Source organism: Myxocyprinus asiaticus, chromosome 33 (genome assembly GCF_019703515.2).
Source record: "Myxocyprinus asiaticus isolate MX2 ecotype Aquarium Trade chromosome 33, UBuf_Myxa_2, whole genome shotgun sequence".
Classification (NCBI taxonomy): Eukaryota; Metazoa; Chordata; class Actinopteri; order Cypriniformes; family Catostomidae; genus Myxocyprinus; species Myxocyprinus asiaticus.
In genome coordinates, this window is record NC_059376.1 from 23,916,056 (window position 1) to 23,933,713 (window position 17,658).

Here is a 17,658-nt window from a genome sequence, read left to right on the forward strand (position 1 = left end):
CGTATGCAAGACATGGGTTTCAGCTGTCACGTTCCTTGTGTCAAGCCACTCTTGAACAACAGACAGCGTCTGAAGCGTCTCGCCTGGGCTAAAGACAAAAAGGACTGGACTGCTGCTGAGTGGTCCAAAGTTATGTTCTCTGATGAAAGTAAATTTTGCATTTCCTTTGGAAATCAGGGTCCCAGAGTCTGGAGGAAGAGGAGAGGCACACAATCCACGTTGCTTGAGGTCCAGTGTAAAGTTTCCACAGTCAGTGATGGTTTGGGGTGCCATGTCATCTGCTGGTGTTGGTCCACTGTGTTTTCTGAGGTCCAAGGTCAACGCAGCCGTATACCAGGAAGTTTTAGAGCACTTCATGCTTCCTGCTGCTGACCAACTTTATGGAGATGCAGATTTCATTTTCCAACAGGACTTGGCACCTGCACACAGTGCCAAAGCAACCAGTATCTGGTTTAAGGACCATGGTATCCCTGTTCTTAATTGGCCAGCAAACTCGCCTGACCTTAATCCCATAGAAAATCTATGGGGTATTGTGAAGAGGAAGATGCGACATGCCAGACCCAACAATGCAGAAGAGCTGAAGGCCACTATCGGAGCAACCTGGGCTCTCATAACACCTGAGCAGTGCCACAGACTGATCGACTCCATGCCACGCCGCATTGCTGCAGTAATTCAGGCAAAAGGAGCCCCAACTAAGTATTGAGTGCTGTACATGCTCATACTTTTCATGTTCATACTTTTCAGTTGGCCAAGATTTTCTTAAGATCTTATGTAATATTCTAATTTTCTGAGATACTGAATTTGGGATTTTCCTTAGTTGTCAGTTATAATCATCAAAATTAAAAGAAACATTTGAAATATATCAGTCTGTGTGTAATGAATATAATATACAAGTTTCACTTTTTGAATGGAATTAGTGAAATAAATCAACTTTTTGATAATATTCTAATTATATGACCAGCACCTGTATGTATTTATGATGGAAGCATTTGCTTGCTGAAAAACACTGCTTCTCCTGTAAGTATTGATCTCGCAATAAGTGGCTTGGGGCTTTTTACCATTTTCACTTTTTCAAGCTTAACATATCATCCTTCTATTTTCATGTCTTTTTTAGAGGTGCACTCAGTAGTTTTTTTTCCTTATTAAAGAAAGTTTTACCCCCCCCCCCCCAAAAAAAATGTATAGCTATTTTAAAACATGTTTGAGCACTCACATGAGATAAATACTCCAGTCACATCAGTAACCTTATAACAGATTTTTTATTCTACATGGAAAGGGTCCCCTCATGGGGGCTGCCATGTAATGATCACATGACCAGCTGAATACTATTTGGAGCAGTTCCCCCAAAAATGAAAATTCATCATTATTTACTCACAGTCATGCCATACCAGATGTGTACGACTTTCTCTCTTCTGCAGAACACAAAGATTTTTTTTAAAGAAAATCACAGCTCTGTTGGTCTACACAATGCAAGTGAACTGTTGCCAGAACATTGAAGCTCCAAAAAGCACATAAAGGCAGCATAAAATAATCCATAAGACTCCAGTGGTTTAACTTTAAGCCATGTCTTCAGAAGCAATATAATAGGTGTGGACGAGAAACAGATACATTTTTAAGGTCTTTTTTACTATTAATCTCCACCACATTCTTTTGTATTTTGGCGATTCACATTCTTTGTGCATATTGACACCTACTGGTCTGTCTGGTCAAAGGTGGAGGTTTATAGTAAAAAAAAAAGGACATAAAGCTACACTACAGGACTGTGTGCTCTAGCGACATCTGTGGTTGAAACTTAAAATTGTAATCAACATGCGGAAGGACACTTTACGTTAGTTGTGTTTTGGCACTGCTCTTCTGCGCGGATGGTTTGAGCTTACCTGGACATCACCCGTGTAATTTTTAAACTTATAGTGCTTTTCTGACACTACACTCAAAGCACTTTTACACTGATAACTAACCACCACCAGTTACCAGTAATATTTTAATATAATCATTCAAGTGTTTTATCTACTATTAATGTTTGTGTTGTACTACACTTATCAATTCTTAGAGGTGAAACTCGTGATATGGTTGATATGAGTTCAGTGAGAGATTTGATTAATTTAGATTATATTGTTCAGCCTCAGTTGATAATGCAAGTAAAACCGTACTGTACACTAAAAAAATAAAGTGAGGATTCAGTAATGATGGGGATTAAATATATTTTATTAAACAAGAAAATAATATGCAGAAATATGCTATTTAAAATGACAATTCATTTAATTAATAATTTCTTTAGCAGTAAAGTTACATAGATGGTTACACACTAAACAAATTAATATGTGCATTACTGTGCTATGAAATCGGTACATTTTAAACAACTTGAGGTTGATTATACATTGTAAACAGACAGACTACACGCTAAAAGGATAATTAGTGATAGCTTGTGCATTTCTGCAATTGGGGCAAAAGAAATGAGAAAACTGCAGCATACACTATTAGGGAATCTGGAACTTACAGCAATGTTATAAAATACTCAGAATGCATGAGTAAACATGTTACAGTAACTTCACCAGACAATGTAGATACATTGCGATTGATTAACACATGAGTATTATTTGATTCATACGAGCATGGCATGCAATATAACCTTCAACAACCCCACCAGACAATGGGCCCTATTTTAAAGGCTCTTAATGTATGAAAAAAATAGGAATCAGCACGATTTAAAAACATTACGGAAGGAAGAGTGAAGCCAATCAAAGCCCTCTTTTTCAAATTACCACTGCCAATCAGGTTGCACCTTTACTCACGCACCGGTCAACAACATCAACACAGAGGTGAAGAACTGCAACTCCTGTCCTGAGAAACACTCCAAAACTCAATTATCAAAACATATAGTGACACTAATATTATCAATAAAAGCTGTTGGTGAATGTCCTCCATTTTTTGACGGTCCAAAATGCATATTTAGGGTGCATCAAAATAATCCACACGACTCCAGTCGACAAATAAAGTTCTTCTGATACCAAACGAGCGATTATTTTGAGCAACAAAACAATACTTATATACTTTTTAACTACAAATGTTCGCTTCCGTACATCTCTGTGACGCGCGCTCATGAGAGGGATGACGTAAGCTCGTTGGTAAGGTCAAGCGTCACGTGGAGGAGGAGTCAGGAAGCGCATCATTGTTTACATTGTTTTTTTTTAATTATTATTTGGAAATTATTTTATTTTATTTTATTTTATATTGTTTTGAAATTGTTTTGGACTGTTTTGGTTTGTAAACGGCGCTTGATCTGTGCTCTGTGCAAGTTTCTCTTGTAAACAATGATGAGCTTCCTGCCTCCTCAACCACGTGACGCTTGACCTTACCAACGAGCTTATGTCATCCCTCTAATGAGTGGGTGTCTCAGAGATGTATGGAAGCGAACATTTGTAGTTAAAAAGTATATAAGTATTGTTTGCATTCAGAAGAAATGTATTTGTCGACTGGAGTCGTGTGGATTATTTTGATGCACCCTAAATATGCATTTTGGACCGTCAAAAAATGGAGTACATTCACTTGCATTGTTTAGAGGAGGAGGCCTGAAATGAAATCCTAAAAATCTTAAATTCTGTTCTGATGCAGAAAGAAACACAGATACATCTTGGATGGCCTGAGGTTGAGTAAATGATCAGCAAATTTTCATTTTTGGGTGAACTATTCCTTTAAGAGCTCCTTGGTCCCGCGCTGAACTGTTCCTTCTCTAATCCTTTCTTTCAAACACTGTTATATTCAGGTGACATTGTAAGCCATGAACCAAATCAACCAGCTCTGAGATGTATCACATGACCAACTTTGTTTTGAGGCAAAAAGGATTTGAAAATCGGACAAAAAGACAAAGGTACAAGGCTGTGTAGTTTACTGTCTTTCATGAGGACACGGACTACAGTCCCATGAAGCATTATGAATGATGTCATTGAATAAAAAACAATGGGAATATATCAAACTATTGATTTTAGGTTGTTGAATATAAGTATAGAAACAATATATTTTACGTTTATTGCTAATGATTCTAACATATACAAATATATAAGTAGTTTAAGGGTGAAGAGACATCGATTACGTCATTCAAAGTGCACCATGGGAGTGCGTGGTCGATCCGAGACACCTTTCGCGCGCTTCGTTGGCCGCAGTTCTCTGATTGGTAAACTGTTCTCTGCTGTACCATGGGTAATGGAGTTGTTTATTCTGCTATCAAACACCATTTTTATACAATGAAGTTGAAATAATGCAGATGGATGGCTTCAACAGAAGCATATACCATGGATGAACAACCTCTGAGCTCACGGCCCTGATAGCACACGTACAGTACATTACCCAGACATCTATTTGATGTGTGTGTTTACATCTGGAAGATGTCATTTTACATTGTTTGCTCATCTGCAATACATCTATACGAAGTATATCAATAAGTATGTCTCGGATGTCAAGACATTCAGCAGATGTCTTTTAGACAACTTTTTAAGATGTTTAACAGATGTTAGATGCTTTTCAGATGAAAAAAATCTAAAACAGACATCTCGGAGACGTAAGTGCGCTGTCTGGGTGTAGGTCTGCTTCTAAATGTTTATCAGTTATCTTTGAAAATCAATTTGTCTAAAGGATAAATAAATGGCATTTTTACTTCCGGAACCAGACTTCAGCGTTCTATAGACAAGGAAGTCCCGCCTTACAGGTGAAAGAGCCAATCACATTTAAACCAAGACATCGCCTGTCAGTCAACTGCAGAACGTGCATATGCATTAGCTGGTCCATCCTGAAAAATAGTTTATTTTTAATATAAGCACAATTTAATATAAGCACAATTTATGATACAATTGTTGTCAAATTTAACTGCTTATTTGAAATATGTTATATCATCTTGATCTTAACCAACCGGTTTGGAGATTTCGGTCTTTCCTTATTCAAGTAGATAGGAGCTGTACTTTTATGCCGCTTGTATCCATAGAAATCAGCAGCCCGAGAGCGTTCCCAAGATGGCCGCCGAGTGGACTGACTTGTCTCGAAAGGGACTGTGGTCTACATCGATGCCGTGGTAATATTTCCCTGGTTTGCTTTGTTTATTTTAATTTGTGGTTTCATAATATGATTTTATTTGTGAAACGTCTCTTGTGGAAATTTAACGTCTCACATAGCCATTTACTGTGGTTACTTTGCAGTGATTATTCATTTTGTTTCTGATTATTTCATTCCTTGCTAACAACCGCATGTGTTTGTCGCCCTCTGCCGGATGCCAACCGGTACTCTTAAGCGGTGGTTCTGTATCTATGCGGCAGGGGGCACCAAGATCTCTATACAACGCATTTATTTAGTGCAGACGAAGAGAAACAAGTATCTTGTTTGGAAATATGGCGGCTTCCATGAGAGCAGCGCATGAGGTGCAATCCAGAACCCGGACCAACGATGTTCTGATTAACGACGGGGCCGAGTTCAGCTCTTTACTCCTCTCTAAACCTGTTCTAGAGGGGTTATCTGCCTCCGGTTTTCAGAGACCGTCTCCCATCCAGCTCAAGGCAATCCCGCTGGGCAGATGTGGACTCGGTACGAGACCCAATAAAAATAAATAGGACCAAAGCTGACATTTAAACCTGTCTGAACTTACTAGCGTGTCATTAATCACATGGTATAACTAGCTGCACTTTAACGATAGGCGTGTAATGTGATCTTCAAATACTATATACGATTATGAATACTGTGAATACATTGAATACGGTGTATTTGTGAGTTCTAATGAGGGCCATTTCTTTGTTGTGCTTTTAAATTTAAACAATGCACTGCAACATTTGAGTGAAATAAATGTTGTCTTGCTGTTCAGATCTTATTGTTCAAGCCAAATCTGGCACAGGAAAGACCTGCGTATTCACCACCATTGCTTTGGACTCTCTCATACTGGAAAACACAACCACTCAGGTATTAATTTAAGCATTCCCCCCCTGTTATTTAGTGGATTCTATCATATTATTTATTCATTTTATATTCTAAATAAATAATTATAAGGAATGTTTAACACCCAGCTATCTTTTTAAGAGTTTGAATATATAAGCACACAAAACATGAGTGTGAGCTTGTTTGATTCCCTTTCAAAATTATTAAATTATAACCACTTTTCCCCTCTTCTCTCATCAGGTGCTGGTTTTAGCCCCCACTAGAGAGATTGCAGTGCAGATTCATGCTGTTGTCATGGCAATAGGCAGCGCCATGGAGGGATTGGAGTGCCATGTGTTCATTGGTGGAAGGCCGATCAGTCAAGATAAACTCCACCTAAAGAAATGCCATATTGCCATTGGCTCACCAGGTATGACCTAATGAAAACTTACCCTGTGTTCCTGATAGCCTAAACGATACCTTCGGAATCGGAGGGCACTTCTAAGGGATTACAATCATTATCGCCATGCTGTAAGGTCATTCCAAACAGAATTTCTTATAAAATGACTCTAAAAGTGAGTTTCAAATTAACATTATTTTTGAGCCCCACTCTTTTCAGCACTCCAAAGCTCTCACAGTGGATGGTAAAGTCTGAGAAGGGAAAAGGGCTCAGGGATGATCATTTATGAATGGAATGCACCCATATTTTATAGATACAGAATTTAGGTTAGCTAATTTGCATTTTTAAATTGATTTATTTATGTTTAGTCCTCACAATCACCTAAAAACCATTTAAAACATGCTAGTAATATTGAATGCAGTTGGATTCTAAAAGATTTAGCATAATTCTAATTCATGCAAAATGTGAAACTCTTGTTGTCATTTATTTAGCTGGTTGTTTTTTTTAAACCTTATCACTTTATTCTGTAAAACACAAAAGATGTTGTGCAGAATGACTGCCTTAGTAACCATTCACTTTCCTTGTATAAACAAAAAAACAAAAGATGCAAGTGACAGAGACTAACATTCAGTCTGACATTTCTTGTGTTCCACGTTGGAAAGAAGGTCATAAGAATTTGGTACAACATGCTATCCATTTAACAATTGTCCTGCCAGCCGTTATCAGATAATTGAAAGGCAAAGTGAGATTTTTGTCATTACTTTAGGGAAATTACTTTAAGTAAATGTAATGAAACTGGCAACTTCTCTTATAGAGTTTGTGTGCGGTTAAGATTGTATCTGTGGCAGTATTTTAAAGAAGTGGTGTGTTTATAGGCCGTATTAAGCAGCTAATTGAGATGGGAGCCCTGATTACATCGTCCATTCGTCTATTTGTTTTGGATGAGGCTGATAAACTGCTAGAGGATGACAGCAGCAGCAGCTTTCAGGAGCAAATCAAGTAAGAATGGTTTATTTGTTGCTAAAGGGGACATGTTAATTTGCTTTAGAGACTTTTCTGTGTTCTAATTTAACAATTTTGTGTCAACTGAATCCTGTTAACAATTTCTCGTTGTCACACTTTGTTAGCTGGATCTTCTCCTCTCTACCAGCAAATAAACAAATGTTGGCCCTCTCTGCCACCTACCCAGAATCTCTTGCGCAACACCTGTCAAGATACATGAGAGAGCCGACTTTTGTTCGACTGAACCCAACAGACCCTGGACTCCTTGGTCAGCCTGCAGTCCTTTTCTGATTTGTTCTCTTTCAGGTCTTTCAAATCTCAGTTTAAACAATTTGTGCATGAAAAGCTTTTTATTTTTTATTTTTATACTCTTATCTTTCAGGACTAAAGCAGTATTATAAGATAGTGCCCTCGCATTCATTGCCTCATAAAATCTTTGAAGAGAAGGTTCGGAGTCTTCTAGAACTCTTCAGTAAAATCCCATTTAACCAAGCGCTGGTCTTCTCTAATCTCCATTCCAGGCAAGAGCTGCTCCCCCACTTTTCCGATTACCTTTATTAATCTGAAAACACGGTGATGTGATAGGTGTAACAGATATACTTTTCCAGCCTTTAGCCTTATTATTTAAGAACATATAGACTTCAGACTTTTATTAAGAAAGAATTGCGATCTTTATTGAAAGTAGTGAAAGACTGAGTCGAGCTGTTCTTTTGCAGAGCTCAGCACCTGGCTGATATTCTCTCTTCAAAAGGTTTGCCTGCAGTCTGCATCTCAGGTATGTTTCATCCCGTTTTAAAAGTTATAATCAAGTAGAATGTGGGCATGTAAATGAAGCTCCAATATGTATGAAAGCCGTTATGAATGGTTATTATATGTAATCCCCTTGGTGTTTTTGTGTGTAGGTGGTTTAAGTCAGGATCAGAGATTAGAGGCGATGTGGAAACTGAAACAATATCAGTGTCGAGTTTTAATATCCACTGACCTGGTGAGGCACAGCATGCATTAAAACACCCACACCACAATTAACCAGATTTTAAAACTCCAAAAATATTAAAGTAAATAAAATGTATCTCTTTCACAGACGTCACGTGGTATTGATGCTGAAAAGGTAAACCTGGTGATTAATCTGGATGTTCCTCAGGACTGGGAGACGTACATGCATCGTACTGGCCGTGCTGGGCGATTTGGTATGTCCTATTGTGATGAGCAGCAAAGCACACCAATGTATTTAATGCTTGAAATGTTTTCCTCTCTGTGGTTTTAATTAATGCATAAAACGTATACACAAAAACAAATGGCAGTCAGAATGGGATCAATATTAAACCAACAAATTACAGGAAATAAATCCTGTTGTTGGGACAACATTCCCTTTTAATAATCATTGGGATCAAGTCACTTACACTCGATGCCGGATAGGACACGCAAGGCTCACACACCAATTTTTACTATCTGGAGAAAATTCACCAAAGTGCCCATCCTGTCAGAGCCCACTATACATTAAACATGTCTTACTGGACTGTTACGCTTCTACACACTTGAGGAACCTGTATTATTATGTTGACACTTTTGAAAAGGTTTTTAACCAAGTAAATCCAAATTTAGGTAAGGTTTTTAGAAAAAATTAATCTTAAACACCTTTTTTAGTTTTATTCTTGAATAACTAAACTGGCTCTCGCCATGAATATAGCCATAGAAGCTGGCATGGCGTTAAAAAAAAGGAAAGAAAAATAAATAAATAATGCATATCTTGAACTTTTACATGAGAGTGCTTTATCGGAGATGTGGAACGAAGCTTGACATCTGCTTTGAGATGGTCAGATGGGTCAGAGTCTGAATGGGCAACTGTAGCAATCAGTCGCAAAATTAGCTGCTAAGTGCAAACTCATTGAGATCTTTAATGACTGCAGAACTGCAAAATCAGAAATGATAATTGGAAGGCTGAGATGCCTTGCTAACCAGTTTTTGTTGATGAACTCATGGTCAGTGGCCACCGGAGTCTTGTCAGAATTGTAGAAATATAATCTGCCCCTCCATGAGCAGCTGTTCTGGTGGTCTTTCCTTTTTCCTGACAATGACATCTGTGCTTGTGTTCTAGGTACTCTGGGGGTTACTGTGACCTACTGTTGCCATGGAGAGGAAGAGAACAAGCTGATGGCCATATCTCAGAAATGCTCTCTGAATCTCATTCATTTACCAGGTACAGAGAATGAGGAGCTTTTTAAAATCATCTGTTATAACTTGTCGTATAGGCTGTTGACACTGTTGGGTAGATTACTTCTGAAATATAATCTAGTATTGATTACAAACAACTAGAGGTAGACTAAAATATAGGTTTTACCGATTAATTGGTACCGATAGTTGCTTTTTGGAACTATTGGTTATGTGCAAAAGTCCATGCTGATAGTTGTTGATTAGTTTTGTATTTTCTATTTTTATTCCTTCCTGTTTCTCCTCTGGAGGACTCTATAGTTGGAAAGGAATGGTTCTACAGTAAAACAGTGGCCTCTATAGGTGAAATAAAAACAACCACTCACACATCGTGGTGATTTTCTGAATCTAAATCTTTCATCATTGACAATATTCATCTATATTTTTAACCTCACTTCAATGCATATTTTGTTATTTTGATTAGATAATCAAGTTTTCTAAATTGAAGGGAAGGCATGCAAAGAAAAATGTGATTGGAAATGTGCCCCATCAGCACATACATCGTGTTTCCAGCTTCATACCTTGTAAATAATAATAATTTAAAAAACAAAACTCATCTGGTGAACTATATATACACACACATGCACAAAATCCTTAATCTGGTGAATATATAGGCTATAAAAAGCTTTATTTGGTAAATACTTAAATCCCTGCCCTGGATTTACATCACTTTGAGGCTACTGTGGATGTGGGTCCCATCATGGCTTTAAGGTACACTGCACAGCAGCTACTGAATTTAAAATGGAACTATTATTTGCCGAAAGACACTCATGAACATTGTCAAAACAATGGAATATTGCATCCCAAACGCTACATGCACCGCAGTTCAAGACGCAGTTTTGTCTCTTCGTCTTCGACTGCCACCTCTATTCCACTGGGCGGAAAGCCAAAACACTGATTTATTCTGCTGTTGATTTGAACCAATTTGTCATCGCTTCCATGTTTGGAGGTTTCCCGTCGTCTTCTGTCTCCGAGTCTGGTTAAAACGGCGTTATTTAATGTACGCTCTGTGAATAACAAGGCTTTATTGTTATCTGACATTATAACAGGAAAAAAACTAGACTTTTTATGCTTAACAGAAACATGGCATAAACAGAGTGATGGTTTCCTCTTTAATCAAATTACTCCCACAGGCTATGGGTTGTTTGATCTCCCACGACTCTCTGGCAGAGGTGGGGGTATTATGGTGCTTTACAACCTAAAATACAACATAAGCCCTGCGTCTGTACCACAGTTCACTTCATTTGAGTGCCTCGTTCTGAGTGTCTCTGCCCCTCACACTACCATCATCGCTACAGTCTATAGGCTTCCAAAGACTAATGAAGCCTTTTTGTCTGAGTTTGCTGATTTGTTGTCTCTGCTGTGCCTCAAGTTCAAGAGAATTCTTATTTTGGGGGACTTTAACATCCACATTGACTCAAAAGACTCTGTATTGACAAAGGATTTTCTGTCTTTATTGGAGTGTTTTGATTTGATCCAGTTTGTTGGCTGTTCTACACATAACAAAGGTCACACCTTAGACCTTGGTATTGCAAATGGTTCTTTTGTGTCTGAGTTTTCCTCTGTTGATTTAGGTCTTTCTGACCATTTAGCCATCTTTTTTTAATATGGAACTTCCCAACATTAATTCTTCTCGCACTGTAAAATATCGTAAATGGAAATCTATTGATTTGTCAACTTTTACAAACTCTTATTTCTTCAAGTTGTTTTTCTTCTTCTGATCTTCTTGTTAAACACTGTTCTCTCATCTGGCTTAGATGATTTTGCTCCACTGAAATCATGGACTATCTCTCTTCTTTGCATCCTGCTCCCTGGTATAATGACAGTCTGCGCTCAATGAAGGCTGCTTATCGTAAAATGGAGCGAAAGTGGCGTCTTTCTGGCATGAATGTATATTACCAGGCTTGGAAAGACAACTTGCATGATTATAAAGAAGAAATCAGATCAGCCAGATCCTGTTATTTTTCTGAAATAATTGTAAATAATCAAAATAATCTGAGACATCTATTCAATACTATTAATAGATAGCTCAAATGTAATTGTTCCACCACCTTGCCTGCATCACCTCCACTCTGTAACATGTTTTTAGACTTTTTTAGCACTAAGATGGACACTGTTCAGAAAAATATTCTTGCTACCACATCTGTTTTTTCGGTTTCATTTCTCAGCCTGTCTTGTTTCTCTGGCACACATTTCAATTTCTCTCAACTCGACCATGTTACTCTAAGTAATGAGGTATCATGTATGAAATCTACCACTAGCATAGTTGATCCTCTACCGACCAGTCTATTCAAATCCTGTTTTGCCTCTCTGTGTCCCATTGTTTTGGACATAATAAATGACTCCTTGTGTACTGGTGTTGTGCCTGCAGCATTTAAAATTGCTACTGTAACTCCAGTTCCAACAAAGCCTAATATGGATTTAGACAATTTGAGCAACTTCCGTCCCATTTCAAATCTTCCCTTCCTTGCTAAAATCTTAGAGCGAGCTGTTGCCTCTTAATTACACAATCACCTCATTGTCAATCTCTTTGAGCCATTTCAGTCTGGTTTCTGGAAATTTCATAGTACAGAAGCGGCTCTAGTTAAGGTCACTAATGACTTGTTAATGGCTTCAGACTCAGGCTCTTTTTCTTTTCTCATTCTTCTTGATCTCAGTGCTGCTTTCGACACTGTTGATCACACTGTTTTACTTACCCACCTTGAATCTTTGGTGTCTCCAGTACTGCATTAAACTGGTTCAGGTCCTATCACTCTGATCGTAGGCAGTTTGTCTCTCTAGTTGGTTACAGGTCTGAGATTGGTTCAGTCCACTCTGGTGTCCCACAGGGTTCAGTTTTGGGCCCTTTTTAGTATTTATATTTTTCCTCTTGGTCAGCTTTTAAGATCACTAGGTCTTAATTATCATTTCTACGCAGATGACACACAGATATACATTCATTCTAAACCTGGTGAAAATCTGGCTGATGCTTTTTTTTAAACTGCATTTCTGAGATAAAAACCTGGATGACTCAAAATTGTCTTTTGTCATAAGACAGAAGTTATGCTTTTTGGATCTCACCAACATTGGAAGGCTGGCTCCTTAATTCTGTCCATTGAGGGTTCAGTTTTGATTATTGCAATGCTCTCCTTGCTGGAGTCTCAATCTACATTAAATAAATTGCAATATGTGCAAAACTCGACTGCCAGAATCCTGACTAGTGCCAGGGCAAGTGATCACATCACTTGTATCTTGGAATCCTTGCACTGGCTCCCTGTCAGGTATTGTGTTGATTTTAAAATTCTTATGCTTACCTGCAAGGCTTTGCATGGTTTGGTTCTCCAATATTTGTTTGAGCTTTTAACCCCGTACACCCCAAAGCACGATCTCCGCTCCTCTAAATCTCTCTTCTTATGCTCTGAAACTATGGAATTCTCTGCCCTCAGAACTTAGAGAAGTTCAGTCTTTTAATGAATTCAAATCATATCTTAAAACGAATTTTTTCAGTGAGGCTGTTAATTGATACTATTGTATCCAATTAATTTAATACTATCACTTTATTTACTGTGTTTTATCATTAGTTGTTTTGAGATGCATGTTTTATCCATTTGTATTAAGCACTGTATTTTTATATTTTTTTATTTTTCCTTTCTACGTAATGCGCCTTGAGAGGCCTCTTTAAAGGCGCTATATAAAATAGTTTATTATTAAATATTGAGCATTATTAATGGAGCCAAGCCTTTGTCATTTAAAAATAAGATTCCCGAAATAAGTGTGTTTCTGACTTGTTTATAGATTAAATCCAACATTATGCACCACACTAGGGGTCAGCGATATGACCAAAATCCTATATCACAATATGAATAACTTTATCACGATAACGAAAAATCTATAAAATTGTATTATGTATTAAGCCATGTCACAATTTTGAATAATCCAGTCAGTGAATTAAATACTTTTATAAATTAAAACTTCATCTTATATAATTCTCTTTATTTTGAACTTGACAAACATAGTCAAAGTAAAAAAATAAAAAATAAATGCCACATTTGAGTCTGATGATGTGCACCAATTTTTTTCTTATTTTTTTTTAAATTCTTATTCTTTTAATTATGCTCTCTTGTGTTTTTTAGTAATTCCTATAAAGAACATATAAAATATCTGAAGGAAAATATGGCTCGTTTGTTTCCTGATATCAAACATCATCTGAACAGGATTTTAGAAAGGGTTTTGATGTGTATTTTAGAAACCCACATGACATGGAGAGAAACCAGAATGAGTAATGGGTGTGACTCAGAATATGTGCGCAAAACACAGCTGCGCGTTTGAATGGGAGGCATGTTTGGAGTGCAGGATGAATGTCATTGAATTTGCTTTGACGGTGGCTCAAGCGAAATTACATGTCGCAGAAGCGGATTCAGTGTAATTTTTCTCGTGTTCTAGACAAGCTTTTCATCTAATGACACGTGCAGCTTTCAGTGAAGCTGTCAAATCTGCTTTCATTATTTCTATCAGTCTCGCGTGAAACCCTGACCACTTATATATATATATACGCACATATGTATATATCGACATACACAATGTACAAACCATGCAAATCGCTGTTTCTGCTCGATATCGTGTTTTCTAAAACCAAACCAATACCACACCACGGAGGACACACTTTTTCCTTCATAATCTCCTCTCATCTTCTCATTCAAGTGAATTTGAGGAATGAGCAGTCCCTCCGCCTTCCTCCATTTATCCGACAGAGTGTGTAATGCATATGTGTTATGTGCTGTACACGTTTCTCATGTGGCAATTTTGTGTTACTGCGATAGAAACGATAATCCAAAATATATACCAGTTTGGCAAATTTCTACCAGTTTATCATGTCTACTGGTATATCGCCCACCCCTACACCACACCATAATTTTTCTGATTATTAGTGGGATTTTGGTTGCACAATAAACTGCATCTGGGATTTTCTTCATTTTGGACTCTTATAGACTCATTGTCTTTGCCCGTCATAGAAAGGAAAGACTGAAATGTTTTAACATTCTATAAATCGATTTTAAAAACTATTGGCTAATTAATCGTTTATTTGCCTTTTCCACCGTTTCAGGTATCAGCAAAATCCACTATTGTTTGATCTCTACAAACTACACTTAATTAGTAACAATCTCTTAAAAATCCAATTTTTAGGTCATCTAATCTTTTGGATTACTTATTGCATGTTTTGCATTTAACTAAGTGTATTAAGTACTGATTCGCTCTTCTCTCATTAAACATTAGTAAACATGAAATCATGAGACCCCCCCCCGTGCCTCTTAAAGTCAAGACTGATAATGTAATCCATTAGTAATCATGTAATCCATAAAAGTAGTTGTAACCTGATTATACACATTTTAGAATCTGATTACACACATTTTGAAATAATGTAATCTAATTACAAGTACTTGATTTTTGTATTTATATTTTTACATAATCAAGATTACATGTGGTTCATTACTGTCAAACACTTGCTATTGAACTTGCTTTTTTTTTTTTTTTTAAAGATGTGTGTTGAAAAACTGATTACATAAGTTTTATGTCTGTGTTTCTTTTGCTTAGATCCGATCCCACCAGGGATCATGGAAGAGGCTTGTGACTGGAATATAATTGTTGAACCTCCTTCAAAACCCACTCAAAATTTTCCCGATGCTCCTAAACTAGAGAAAAAGAAACGAGTCAAATCTGAACCCACGGCACCTAAACATTCTAGAGACTCCGACCTCTTGCAGGTCATAACAGAGAGGTCAGCAGATGATAAAACCTCACATGGAGCTAAAAACCACATTCCCAAACCTGGGAGGAAGAAACCATTACCATCCGCTACAAACATGGAACCTGTTTCGACTATTCAACAGAGAAAGGAGAGTGACACCCTTCCCAGAATCCCTCCACTGCCCTCCTTTAAATCACGAGCGCGGAGGGTTATGTCCTTCACTGAGGCTGTGGCGGATTATGAGAGCTTCATAACAGAAGGCCCGGGAAGATCTGTAGAAATCATTCGTCAGTATGAAGGTTTCAATAGGAGTCAAGATACAATCAATGGACTGCAAAACAGTTATGATGAAGAGGATAGATCTAATAAATCATATAGTCAGGAGTCACATTCCAATCGAGATCTTCGTCAACTGCAGGAGGTTTCAGAGTTGTTATCTGAACCGAAGATAGTTTCCCTGTCATCTGATGATTCCTCCTCAGAGTCCGAGATGGAGGTGGAGAGTAAATCAGACCCTCCAGTCCCCAACAGATCACCACAACACAAAAATCACACACCTTCTCTGTCAGAAAATGGAGAACACAGTCCTGTGGTCAGCAGCATTAACCAGCAGAATGAATCCTCTTCACCTGCAGTCAAAGGGTCAAAATTGTCCAGGGTAAACAAACCAAAGCCTTGGACACCTCAATCCATGAATCCTCCTCACCATCATAGCCCTTCCCAGAAAAACCGGTCAACCTCCAAATCCTGCAGGAAGTCTTCCATAGCATGTGGAAGGTGGGAAAAGGAAGAGACTGATAAAGAGGACGAGGATTGTGCAGGGCAGGATTATTGGAGTGCATACAGAGTCTGGGCTGATTATTACAATTCATATTACCACCATTCTCCCCATAACTGGATGACAGCATTTTATATGAACTCCATCTACATGATGGAAATGATGAAACGCTAAAAACATGCCATTGACTGTGACGTGCTATGACCTTTGACCCCCTGTTGTGCTGATGTATTCATCTATATTATGTAATACAGACGAGGAAGTAGAAAATGAGTTGTTTAGGAATACTGGTTTCAATAAAGCCTTTTTTTGACTAATAAGTTTACATACAATATTTTTATAGTAGGATGAACTTATGTCAAAAGATCAAGGAAAATTTGATTTCTCAATTCATGACCCCTTTAAATAAAGGTAAGAATTTTAGGGGCCGTTCAGACTGAACGCATTCTTGTGTTAAAAAAAAGCGAGATGAAGACGCGTTTACTCAAAAAACAAAACAGTCGAAAAACAGTGTATCTTCCTCTGTTTATCTTACAGACCATCACCGCATCCTAACTTTTTTGACCCACACAGAACAAGTTTGTGTGATGGATAATAGTTTGACACCTAACGTATTCCAACATATTGGAATGAGCCAGCCAGCACAAGCTTTCTCCTCAGTTTGTCATTGTTTTTCGGAACCTCGGGAAGCCTGCTGGTTTGTTGTGCGGTTCTCAATCTTTTTGTAAAGTTCTGTAAAATATGCTCTTAAACGGTAAGAAAAGCATGTAGATGTTGGACTCTTTCTGTGCTGCGAACAGCAGTTCACGTACTCCCTGTGCAGCTGTGTGCAGTACTGACGCTGGTGCTTATTAGCATGGTTGGATTCCAGGCCATCGCCTTTTAAGAAAAGGAAAGAGAGAATACTGGATTTTGTTAATCTGGGATTATGGGCTTTGTTTTGTGTCCCTGACACTGGTTGATAACTCTGTCTTTTACATGATGTGTAGACATCTTGAAAAGTTACCAGGCTCATGCACGGACCCCTTTGGCATGTACGTGTTGCTTCCAATGTGAAGTTTCTCTCTGATAATGATAATTGTACATTATTTCTGCATCTCTTCTGTTGTGAGACAGAATACCAACAAAATCACTGACTTGGGTGTGCAATTTGAACCCTATTTTGCAAGACATCCACAGATGAGATCGTGTAACTCCTTCAGCACCATGGACAGCAGCCCCACATCCACAGGAACCTGGAAGCAGCGACGCATAGCTGGTGTGGTGTGTTTTCTGCTGTTTCTAACCCTGTGACCCGGGAGAGGGGTGAGAAGAGGCTGGAGGGCCGTGTGGCCAAGAGATTCGGCTACATCATCATCAGTCAGTCTGCTCTGGGTGCCGCTGAGTCCTGTTGAACATGGTTGATGAGTTCAATTAGAATCAGAAGACTAATCATGCTGTGAGATTAATCTGAAATCACAGAGCACTAGCTGAAATATGGTAAAACTGATATATATACGCCAAAAACGTAGGCGAACTGTTTGGCCTTTATATGTTCAATCGACAGCATTTGTGGCATAATGTAACTGAGCATAAAAATCAGTTGCACTCGTCCTGCATGTAGCCTATTTGAAAAAAAAAAAAAAAGGAAGAAAAAAAGGGCAAAATAGCATT

The 17,658-nt window shown here is 38.1% G+C and overlaps 1 protein-coding gene across 1 annotated transcript; it reads left to right on the forward strand.

The window, feature by feature from the left end:
• Nucleotides 1–5,342: 5,342 nt before the first annotated feature.
• Nucleotides 5,343–16,353, forward strand: LOC127424245 (probable ATP-dependent RNA helicase DDX20). The gene is made up of 11 exons (XM_051669251.1): nucleotides 5,343–5,568; nucleotides 5,843–5,937; nucleotides 6,154–6,322; nucleotides 7,168–7,291; nucleotides 7,420–7,562; nucleotides 7,677–7,815; nucleotides 8,011–8,069; nucleotides 8,197–8,279; nucleotides 8,376–8,481; nucleotides 9,390–9,491; nucleotides 15,074–16,353. Exons 1-11 carry the CDS (start codon nucleotides 5,376–5,378, stop codon nucleotides 16,177–16,179), a joined length of 2,319 nt encoding a protein of 772 aa, XP_051525211.1. The 5' UTR covers nucleotides 5,343–5,375; the 3' UTR covers nucleotides 16,180–16,353.
• Nucleotides 16,354–17,658: the final 1,305 nt, after the last annotated feature.

Coding starts and splice junctions, on each gene's coding strand:
- LOC127424245 (XM_051669251.1), top strand. CDS start 5,376: ATGGCGGCTTCCATGAGAGCAGCGCATGAGGTGCAATCCAGAACCCGG. Junction 8,280..8,375: donor TTTTAATATCCACTGACCTG/GTGAGGCACAGC, acceptor TCTCTTTCACAG/ACGTCACGTGGTATTGATGC. Junction 9,492..15,073: donor GAATCTCATTCATTTACCAG/GTACAGAGAATG, acceptor TCTTTTGCTTAG/ATCCGATCCCACCAGGGATC.